The sequence below is a fragment of the Triplophysa rosa genome, linkage group LG11, assembly GCF_024868665.1.
Source record: "Triplophysa rosa linkage group LG11, Trosa_1v2, whole genome shotgun sequence".
In the NCBI taxonomy this organism is placed as follows: Eukaryota; Metazoa; Chordata; class Actinopteri; order Cypriniformes; family Nemacheilidae; genus Triplophysa; species Triplophysa rosa.
In genome coordinates, this window is record NC_079900.1 from 1,136,084 (window position 1) to 1,147,869 (window position 11,786).

The 11,786-nt window shown below is 36.2% G+C and overlaps 1 protein-coding gene across 2 annotated transcripts; it reads left to right on the forward strand.

Annotated features, from left to right (window-relative positions):
- The first annotated feature begins 284 nt into the window (after positions 1-284).
- LOC130561115 (uncharacterized) lies at positions 285-10,570 on the forward strand. Of its 2 annotated transcripts, none has more exons than XM_057345256.1 (16): positions 285-398; positions 492-717; positions 2,473-2,820; positions 4,493-4,591; positions 4,898-4,978; positions 5,084-5,176; positions 6,630-6,701; positions 6,944-7,057; positions 7,214-7,339; positions 7,419-7,505; positions 7,688-7,786; positions 7,899-7,982; positions 8,089-8,184; positions 8,484-8,579; positions 9,576-9,619; positions 9,734-10,570. In XM_057345256.1, the coding sequence occupies exons 2-16, from the start codon at positions 651-653 to the stop codon at positions 9,815-9,817; spliced, it is 1,590 nt and encodes a 529-aa protein (XP_057201239.1). In that variant the 5' UTR covers positions 285-398; positions 492-650; the 3' UTR covers positions 9,818-10,570. The 2 variants fall into 2 exon arrangements, with proteins under 2 accessions (XP_057201239.1, XP_057201240.1); XM_057345257.1 differs by having other exon boundaries at positions 9,779-10,570.
- The last annotated feature ends 1,216 nt before the right edge of the window (positions 10,571-11,786 follow it).

Sequence of the window (11,786 nt, forward strand, 5' to 3'; positions counted from 1 at the left end):
AAATCAGTGTGTTTATTTAATTCATACAGTGAATAAGCAGTGTTTCTTTTCTACATTATTCCGTTTCTTTGTAAAAATGCTACTGGACTGTTAAATAGACCCACAGTATGCACCCTATATGTACAACTGAATATATCCTTTATTTTATTACAAATCAGTTGAATATTTATTTTTGTTAAAGCCTATTGCCATAAAATAAGTGATCTCGCTAAAACATTCTTTCAGTACTAACATGATCAGTTATTCATATCTGTATCATCCAGATTGAGGCTGATGCTGAGGCTGAGGCTGAGGCTGATGCTGATGCTGAGTCACTCGAAAGCTTTCAGAGCCAAGTGATCCAGTTGCAACGAACCATTCAGACATTCACGTGAAGACGGATCAAAGCATTATAGAAGGTTTTTTATAATTTAATTTGTATTTTAACAGGAGAAACTGATCATCCATTTATTCTACGTTAGTTTTGATGTGTCATATTTTGAATATTTTAGCATCGGTCATTCGTTGCATTTGAGCCACTGCGGTGGACCCAGCCCAGAGGATGTTGGGAGTTCACCTCCGGGGAACAAAGACCAACAATATGCTGAAATGAATTAGAAGGAGAAGATTCTTGGACATGAAAAACGACACTAGAGACGACGAAGGTCTAAATGTTCCCTATGAAGATGAAACTACTTCTCTGCTTTTTCATTTCACTACATGTGATGCTATCAGATGGTAAGTATTTTACTTCTGTCGTTACAAAACTACAATTTCACGTAAAAAGAAATATGGTTGAACTTGGACCAAATAATGAAGGAAAAGCAGCCAATAAGAGCTTGGAGTAGATGTGAAAATCTTCAATACTGTTAAAAAGGCATCGCAGGGTTGTGAGATTAGGCTACTTTATAGATGCTAAAGCAGTGGACAATTAAAAACTCTATATATTCATTTCGTGTTTTAAATACAATTTCAAATGTTATACACGATCGATAAATACGGAATACATCTCATATAGCCTGTGCTATTTTAATATAGTTGTATGAATGATTGTTTATTTCTCATTGGTCGATGTAACTCAGGCGTGATCAGGCAGCTGAAAGAGCAGGAGCAGACGGGTGCTTATGACTCTCTCACTTTCTCTCTTCCGATGAGCAGCGTGTAAATTAAGTTTCTTAGGTATTTCTGCACTTGAACCGCTGTTTAAAGCTGGTGTTAATGTTGTAAATCGCCCATTCAACACGCGTCTGCATCTACTCGAGGCAAAATCAATGAAGCGCGCGCGGCGATAGTTATGACGCGCAGCTTGACAAGAGCCGCTGCAGTAAAGTGCGTGTCTTAAAACAGACCCTAATCACCACCTTATAACACACCTGTCCCATTTATAATCTGATCTCGACATATCTGTTTGTTATACAGCTCTTCTCTGCATGTTTATGCACATATTTATTCTCTTCTCTTGTTTGTTAAATATTCTTTCCACATTGTCTGTATTTAGGTTTCTTTCTGCAAGTCACCATAAAGTTAATAAATCCCCCATAAAAGTCATTTAAAGAGTACTGTTTACAGTGCACTACAGAAAAGTGTTTTGTGTCAACTGCTGACTAAAACATGTTCTTTGGTTTGAAAACAGCTCGTAAATAAAACAAGTGTTTGTATTATTAATGATAATAAATGAGAATTGGAGGACGAGGTGTATATAATCAAGAGGCAAGTAAAGAGTCACAGCTCTATTTGAATGTTTATTCAAGTGATTTTGCTTTCATTAGGTGGTACTTGGAACAACTAATTTTATTAAAGGTGGTACTTAATCTGAAAAGTTTGAGAACCACTGTGCTTAGAGTATAGTTTTGATTCTTTTTACATATAGTTACCATTGTTTTTTTTCCATAGTATTGATGATTTTACTATTATTCTTAAGTGTGGAAAAAACTTAAAGAATGAGTAAGTGTTTCAGTACTTTTGAACAGTACACTTAAAAAAATGTTCTTTGAAGGAGTAGTTCACCTTCAAAATGAAAGTTCTGTCATCATTTACACGCCGTCTTGTCATTTGAAACCTTTATGATTTTCTTTCTCCTGCAGAACACAAAAGAAAAACAGCACAGCCCCATTCACTTCTATTGTATAACCAATGCAAGTAAATGGGGGGCTGTTTTAACATTCTTCAAAATACCTTCTTTTGTGTTCATGCGGAAGAGAGAAATGATTAATTAAAAAGATTACAAAAAAGGTAAGAAAGAGATGGTTGTTTAAAGATCCTTTGTCTGAATGGTTCTTTGTGGAACCGAAAAGGGTTCTTCTATGAAGAACCTTTAAGCACCTTCTTTTTTTAACAGTGTATGCTAAATGAATCATCTGTATTTTAAGAATTTATTTGATTTATTTTGATATCATTTACTCAGGGCTTTCACCTGAATGTTGCAAAAAATTAGTAACAATGAAGAACAGGAATAAATGGTTGGATGATGGGATGACTTTACTTTTTTTTCAGAACGTTTGATAGTGTCAGGATCAAACTTTTCTTTATCTGCGTACGTTGGTCAGGACATGACTCTGAACTGCTCTGTGGACTCTCACATCCCACCTGAAGAAGTTTCATGGAAGAAAATAGATAAACATGGAAACATCCTGGTTCTGCTCTATCAAAACAACAAGATCCATCCAGATTCATCAGATGAGCGATACAGAGACAGAGTTGAGTTCTTCAGTGATGAAATCCACAGAGGAAACTTCTCTCTCAGACTGAAGAGAGTCAGAACTGAAGATAAAGGACTTTACATGTGTCAAGTGTTTGCTGGACCACTTACAGCCAACACGACTGTAGAACTTCAACAACTGGGTAGGACAACCGAACCAATAATAAAACTAATATATGACTCCAAATCTGTATGAACAATATGAAACAATTTGACATTTTCTTAAAGTTAAACAAGTAATAGTTGATCCAAATTTAGCGTATTGCTATTGATACATTAATTAAAATAAAATAATAACCTAATGATGTGATCTTAAAGATGTAATCCGCAACTATTGCCTCTCTATGACCATCTCTGTCATGATCCTGCCTCACCTTGTCATGCTTTTCTAGTCTTGTGGCAGGATCATGACAGTCCCAGATGTTTTGTGTGGAAGCACATGGCCGCGGTTTGTTATGATGGCCATGTGCTCTCCCGTCATATCTTGACCCCGCCCCCTCGTTTCCTTGTCTAGCTTCCCACCTGTAATTATCCCCTCCACCTGCCTTTTGTTATTATCCCTCGTTAGCGCCCCTATTTAATGCCCTTGTGTTTGCTGTCCTGTGCTATTTCCTTTTGCAATGTTTATATTCTTAACTAGTGTCCTGTTTCCTGTATTGGTAGTCCTGTCAAGTTCCTGTGAAGGTTCCAAGTTTAAATTTCGTTAATCCTGGTCTATCTTGTTATTGCCCCCTCGTGGGAAATCTTTGTTTTGTGTTTGGATTTTTCTGTTGTCATTTTGCCCCATCGTGGGTCTTTATTTTGTTAATAAAGTGCTGAGTTTTGTACCTGCCGCCTGCTCTTTGGTTCTCCTACTTGGCTTCTCCTCGACACATCTCTGTTTAAAACATCAAATTGCAGATTACTTCACGTACTTTAGATGTGTTGAAAACAACTCGCATTTGCCGTGAAGTCTGACCAGACAGCTCGAATTATAAATCAAAACTGTTGTGAATCAGGGTAGAGACCATTTCCAACACTTACAGATTGCAGCTTTAGAAATAAGAGCTACATGTAAAACAAAACAAAAAAAGGAACCAATTTCCCATGCAAACTCATACAAATTTAGATTTTAAATGTATCAATTCTTTACAAAAAGAATGGTTGAAAGTATGTACAGTATGTAATGTAAGTACATTGTAAGTCAATAATTAAATTACAGAAGAGTATACCTCTAATTCCAGTTTGGTCATGCACCCCCATGAATGTTGTTCTAGGAATCAATTACAACCAACTTGTCAATTGTGTAACATTATTATATGATGTCAGTTATACTGTATATATATGTGGTAGTCATACTCACCATACTCATTGCAGAACCTGAAAAATGTAACGATGCTTACACTCTTAGAAGAGAGACTGAACCTTTAGAGTTAAAAGGAAATTTAAAGTTCAAATATGAACTTGTAATAATCAAAAAGGTTCAAAGTGGAACTTATAAGTTCTATAAGTAACTCTTTGTTATGTGGTATACTGCTAGAAGTTCTTTTTAGAACCTATATTGTGGCAAAAGGGTTCAAATTAGAACCTGGCTTGTTACCAAGGTTCCTTTTTGAACCTTTTCTAAGATGGACTGACTCTGCTGTTTTGTTGTTGCTGTTATTATAATTATAATTCTTATTCATATCATTTTATTACCATAATTTTAGGCTACTTTAGTTTCCATTTACATAAGTTATATATAAAGATTAATATACATACACAAACAATTTGAGAGTAGGACACCACCATCTCAAACAATAAAACATGTCCAAATGTTGTGTGTGTGTGTTACAGGTTTCTCTGGTTTCCACGTAATGGTGTTGATTCTCTGTGTTACTGCATGTGGATCTGTTCTTCTGATCTGGTGGCTAATCTTGAGATCACAAAACAGTGGTTTGTTTACAAATAAAAGTTCTTCTCATGTACTGTATTGTTCTTGTCGTTGTACAATGTACAAACAAAAATCATGATTAAGAAGACGCCAATTATGTAAACACGAAAACAATATGAAAACCATATTGGTGAGTGAGGTGTATTTGTACAGCATTGTTTAAAAAGGTGTTAAATGTCATTTGAATAGGGCATGCGATTCTGAAGACACAAATATAATGAAATGAATATGAATTGAAAAAAAACAACGATCAACTTTAGCTTCTTCTGATTGAAAGGGAGATTTATTTGTATTGTATTATTTTTCAGTCCTTTGTGTTCAGATGTGTCTGGTCTTCTGTCCAAATATCCTCATGTTCTTTGCTTTTGTCTTCTGGGGTGTTTCTGAAGGTCAGTGTTTTTACTTATAAAATCACATATTTTATCTGTTTCAGTACAACTCGTTTGTCTTTTGCAGTGCATTCTCATGTTTAATGTGGGGTTTGGATATTCCAGGATTTCTGAATGAGACGGTCACCTGCTGTGCTCTGTTTTTTCTACGACCACTAATGTTGCTTTGGTCTGCACCTCAAGACAACGACTTTCCAGGTAGTGGACGATAACATATTAACAAAGATCATGAAATATCTACTTATAATACTTAAATATATGTTTCTTTATTTTCAACTCCACTCAAGTTTGACATCTTTGTTTATTTAAAACAATAACTGTACGGGTTACCAGAAACGCAGAGGTACGAATAACACTGAGATGTATTATTTATTATACAACAAAGGGAACATTCACATACAAGATAATACCAGACAAGGATAGGGAGAACAGAGTGAGTACTGTATGGAGTGCCTCAGAGATGACGTGTTTTTGTAGGCTAGCCCGGAAGTTAGAGCCGCGCTGGTTATCTCAACCAAAGCCTATGGATTTTTCATGTAGACTTTTGTAAGATCGCAAAAAATAAGATCTGTGATTAACAAAGGTTCATGATATTTACACGTTTTGCCAATCAAGATAATGTTTCTAATCGCCAGAAGTAAAAAGCTAACACAAGGCTAAACAGACCACACTACGGTCGCTAGAACGTCACCCCCACCAAGCCTCCGACAACTTTCTCAAACTTGAGAAATGTGTTCCCTGGAAAGTAATTACTCTGTGAATGAATCCGCATCTATGTTTTAGAGAGTTGTGCCCATGTTGCATTATTTGTGAGCTTTATATGCACGATGACGTCTAACGTCCCCGCCAAAGGAATCAGTCACTTTTAGCAACTTGTTAGCAACCGCCGTTTTTAAGACACAATAAAGGTTTAAAAAAATCACAAGCGGGTTATTGTTGGTGTGTTTTATGTCAGATTAAAACGTGAAAATATTTAGAGGTTTGGTTTACCACAGACCTTATTTCAAGCGATTTACCAAAAACACATTTAAAAAACCCATAGACTTTGGAGCGATGGAACAGGAAGTACTAAAATGCTAACTCGCTTCTGGATTTTGCAAACAAAAATACTTCATCTCTGAGAGGCCATCATCCACTCGGAGACGCCTATAGCTGTATAGAGATTTTGTATCGTATCGGTGTTTCGTCAGGACGAATCTGGCGTTCTGGGAGCCGAAACCGCTATTTTTTTAAACCGGGTCCCGGAGTGGATCATTTAAAATCAGAAAAACAAGCCTTGTGCATCGTAGGGAATAATGCTCTGAATATGTTACAGTTGGTTTGATACCTTTATCTTAAATGCTGTTGTCGTTTAATGGATTTATGTAATTACATGCATTAAAAGTTGTACAATTATTATAAAATACATAAAATGCTAATTCCAGAAAACGGAGCCTTGTGCAATAACTGGCATGTTTTTCTGAACATTTTAGTACTGGTTTTATAGATGAATGTCACGTAGTTAAATTGTTTAATCAATTTTCATGGTTAATTTATATTTCGTTTTTTTCTAGAAATTAAGCCTAGTTTGATGTACTTGAATAATATCTGTCGGATGTTAGATATTAAATGCATGCTATTTCAGTAAGACATACTGCATTATTCTTTGCAGAAAAGATGAGGTATGTTGCGTGTTACAGCTTTTGCCTGGAATTTATTCTTTTCACAAGTGTGGTCTTTTCAGGTAGGTAAACACACACTTTCACTTTATGACACTATAAAAATGCATATTAATGTAAACATTACGTCTAAATATTACGCAGCAGTCAAAATAAATCAAAAATACATCACACATTTTTCAAGTGTTAAGTGAATGTAAACAGATTTAAACTTGATTTATGTCATGCAGAGCTGTGATGTATATTGTGCTTCAGTTTAATTCTTGTTTACTGTAAATGGATGTATGGATCTTTTCCTCCATCTCAGTTCTTTATAAAAACGTTGGGAACAGACTCCTGCATTTTTCAGCCTTTGAAAGAAGCATGATAACAGTCTTGTTTGGAATGATGCCTGTCTTGTGTGTCATCATCATTGTTTACAGTAAGTATTTCCGCATCAGATAAAAAAGGATGCAACTTGATTAATGAAATGTTATTTTTAGCAAACCATATGATAAAATGTTTGCTTTGTATTTCTGATGTCAAACAAGATTTTTATATGGATTACGTTCTATAACTGTTTACTTTTTCTTTACAGTAGTGTTCACTGTAGCCGCAGCGACGCATCCATTAAAACTCAACATTATGGCTTTTATAAGCTTTGATATTCTGCCACCATTACAACTAATACTTTTATTCTACGCATTCGGTGTTGCCAGAGGAAGTAAGTTCATTTTTATAAATTATTCAAGTTCAATATTTTGAGCATTTCTCATTACTTATATACTGTATTTCATATTTAGCATTTCTCATTGCTGGAGTTTTACCAGTGATTGTAATCGTGGCAAGATTTAACTGGAACTATATATGTGGAAGAGAAGGACTCAAATGTAAGTGTGTGCTGAATATTGTCCTGATACCTGTCGTTTGTTCATTTTAAAAATAAAGTCTGGCCTGATAATAAAAAGGCAGCACTGAATTGTTGACAAACATCTGTTTGGGAACCCCTGTAAATTCTGTAACCTCTGCTTGTACTGAGATAAACAATGTCTATCGCTCTCATCTTTTTTAGGTCATCCTTTGGTCACGAGAACAGTGTGGTTTATATTCACATTGCTGATGAATGTAATAATAGGCTCTTTTTACCTCATGGCTCTGGAAAACGAGGAAGGTATTGCGGTTGGAAGGTTAAAGAGTCATGGTTTAAAAGATTGCTCATTACTTGTTTAGAAAGAGTGTCTCACTAAATTCAAAGAAATATTTCTTTTCTTACAAAAAAAAAGATATTGCAGGATGGGCTTGTTTGATCATGTTTCTTCAAGTTCTATGGGCCGTTATTAACTTCAGGCGTTCCTTTAATCATTGGGGTACAATATTTTAAAATCTTTTTTGTCTTAAATGATCTTAATCTTAAATCAACTTTTGTCTTTGCAAAAGAAATTGGTGCAGGTCATTTGTTTGACTGCATTACAGGTGTCAAGATCAATGTCGCTGTATATTTGTTTGGATCAGCTGGTGTTGTTTTAATCAACGCTGTTGCTCTGATGACTAAATTGATCGTGAAGAAAGGTGAGCGAACACAACACAACCTCGTGTTTAATATCAAAATCCTTAATAATATTTTTCGTCTACAGTACTTGCCTGCTTAACAGAACATGCATGCGCAACGAAATAAATGTGTATTTGTCCCGAGAAATATCTTTATCCATTGACCGAGTGCTTCCTTTTTCAATGTCATGTTGGGTCAACATATAAATACCATATAACGCTTGCTAAACTTTGCACAGGACCTAGAGCAACCGGAAAAGTGTTTGAGCTTAAACGACGTTTACAGAATAATGAAAGTATATGTGAATGTTTGTTGTCAGTTAATGGTGAACATTCACTGGGGGATCTGAGAGTCACCGTCTTCACCTCTGAAAGCCTGTTTGCTGTATGTCTGTTGATTCTACAAATTTATGACGGTAAGTTTAAACGTCTGCCTGTTTTGTCTTTTGTTTTTAAAAACGTTCTTCAGTTCGTTTATAACGACATGACATTTGGTTGAATATGGCAATATATTGACGTCGTCTTTGGGGTACACTGTAAAAAATGTCTGTAGAAATTGCAGTATTACTAGCAACAGTTTTCCAGTAACTTACTGTAGATTTTCATTTATGTAAATTACTGGCAACAGTTTGTTCAAAGATAAATGAACATTAACAATTAACAATCTTTGTCTTTACAGAAAAAAAACTATAAAATAACAGCCTCACGCAAAGCATACTGGGAACCAAAATTAGAAGGAAAAAAACAGAAAAGGGTTGATGAGGATTTTCTCGGTTCCCAGAATGCTTTGCATTTCAGTTTCTTTTTCTGTTAGGATAAAGACTTGTTCATGTTTAATGTTCATTTATCTTTGAACAAACTGTTGACAATAAATTGGATGGATATAAATCTACAGTAAGTTACTGGCAACAACAAAAAAACATTTATTTCTAGAATGTAGGTGTGATGTAGCCATTGTTCATGTATTTTATTACAATCGTAGATCAAAGATGCTTCATTAGCCTCGTATTGGAACAGTCAAAGCTGGTGTGTGAAGTGATACAGCTGTGAACTCAAACATGTCGACTGCACTGTAGTTGTGCACATGTATGAATATTGTTGTGTAAACAAACATTGTATAACATTATATATTGATGAACTAACACAAAACAACAAGATGAAGCTGTTTGCTAACACAAGATTAAAACTTTTTAAATTAAAACCTAATTAATTAATTTAATTTTAAAACCCGTCACATTGAGTTGAGAAAACAGTACAAAACTGTAGCTTTTACGGTTGCTGGTGGCTTTAAGGGTATGCAACATAAAAGGGTACATTAATGTGCCTATTGTGTACCTTTAATACCATCTGCGTATGCATATCTGTGATTTCAATGATCATTCATTGATTTTACTGCATTTCATCTCTCACAGTATCTGGAGGATTTAAGCAATCAGAGACTCAGCTTCGCCGTCAGGTTTGCACCTTACGTGAGATTTATGTCTGACTACATTTTCTTTTCTTTTTTAATTGCCTTGTATTGCAATGCACACACTGTTGTGTGTACTGTATATATCTTATTTTTTCATAGCCTTCCTTCACACAACGCTACTACAACAGAGGCAGTTCTTTACAGATCCACGGCACAGAACCCATAGCTCAGCAGAACCCATAGCCAGGGGCAGACTGGCCATCTGGCGTACCGGGCGTTTTCCCAGTAACGTATGTGGCCGTAACGGACGCGTTTGCCGCTAACGTTTGGGGCTGTAACGGAGGCGTTGGACGCTTAGACGGATGTATTATAAACACGAATGCACGCAACGCGAATGCACTCCCCCCCCCCCCCGTCGACAGATTCGGTGGAGGGCCGATGCGGGCCTAAAAATGCCAGGGCCGATTTTTCTTCCCAGTCCAGCCCTGCCCATAACTCAAACAATTGAATTACAATAATAGTTGAGGCTGGTCTTAACAAGTTCTGACAAACCAGCCAACAGAATATGTTGTTCAGAGCATGCTTATTATGTCAAACAATGTAATAATGATATAACCTTTCTTTAAGCACGACAAAGTATAATGCACTTGAAAAATGACTCAACTTATTGGATGTAAGGTTTTTCTTGGGTATAATTCAGATCTCGATTAGATACCTCGATCTCAAACTCTTCATCACTGGACTGTCAATGGTTGTGTAAAGACGTTGTATTTATTGTTGGCCTAATGTTGAATGGTAAGTTATTAAAAAGTCATTGTTGTTGTGTTATTGTTAGTGTTGTTTCTTCAAAATGTTTTCTTATGTGTTGTGAAGGAGAATGAAATGATCTAAGGATGAATGAATGATGAAAGAAACACACGGGTCACTTCTCAGTTACCGTGATGAAACTTGGTGTCTTCATGAACAGTGTAACTCGGGGGTGTCCAATGTCGGTACTGGAGGGCTACTGTCCTGCAGAATTTAGCTCAACACACCTGTTTGGAAGTTTCTTGTGTGCTTTGTGAGACCTTGATTAGCTGCTCAGGTGTGTTTGATTAGGGCTGAAGCTCAACTATGCAGGACACGGCCCTCCAGGACTGACTTTGGACACCCCTGGTTTAACTGCTCTGTATTCTTCAAAGTGAAGATGTGTAAGATGTTTGTCAGCGGCGCTCTCTAGTGGTGTGTGTGAGAAGTGTTCACGAAAACGACTTTTATCAACCAATCTAAAGAGAGAGAGATGGTACCCAGCATGATCTTTAGGTGTAAAATGTTACTTGAAAATGTTCTTTTTTTGTTTCAGATTGAAAGCTCTTGATAGTAGATCATCCCTCAACACTTCATGTCAGCATAATTTAAAGGTCAGAATTCCCAACATGCACTTGTGAAAAGATTGTAAAGGCGTGGTTGTGTAGAAAAGGTCATGCGTGACCAAAACTCATGAAACGGTTTGGGTCACGTGTGCTTGATTGTCATGAAAATATCTCAGACGAAAATAAACCGTAATAGTTCTAAAAACAGATTTCATATGTAATTGAGTTATGTTTAGTGCAGATGTTCAGGGTGAGGTTCTGCGGTCGCCTACTACAGAAACATCATCAGGTATGACTGGAATGTCATGTTCAGAGGTCATGTGTGTTTGTCTGAGATCTGCTGTCGTACAGTAGGTGTGTTTCTCACTCAAATAAATGACAAGATGTTGGCCGGTGCTCAATCTCTGGAGTGTTTGAGAGCTGGTGAAAGATCACCCAGCCTCCAAAAGACTTTCTCAACTCATTCTGAGCTGATAAACGTACCGAGAGTGACATTATAACCCACTTTCACCTCTTACACACACATCAAGTAGCTCCGCATTCCTTTTACAGCGGTATTTACGGCTTATAAATGTCACTGATGTTGAAATAGAAGATGATGAAAGCTTCACAGGGCAAGGCGTCACAGTCGAATAATCATCAACTCTCAGAAATATGCCATTGTGAAAAGGAAATTTGCAAACTTCACATAAGGGTTTGGTGAGATTGAAAGTTTTCTTTTAATAAATGAATTTAATCCATATTTGTATGAAATACTTCAACGATTTTTACTGTTCTCATATTTAGATTTTTTTAAACAAGCATCTTCAATTTCTGACTCTGGATCAACATCAGGAGAGCGATGTTTCATATAAAGGCTG

Excerpts from the sequence above, each read along its gene's own strand:
- LOC130561115 (XM_057345256.1), top strand. The coding sequence starts at position 651 with ATGTTCCCTATGAAGATGAAACTACTTCTCTGCTTTTTCATTTCACTA. Across the intron at positions 4,979-5,083 it reads CTTCTGGGGTGTTTCTGAAG|GATTTCTGAATGAGACGGTC; the intron begins GTCAGTGTTTTT and ends TGGATATTCCAG. Across the intron at positions 7,058-7,213 it reads TGTCATCATCATTGTTTACA|TAGTGTTCACTGTAGCCGCA; the intron begins GTAAGTATTTCC and ends TTTTCTTTACAG.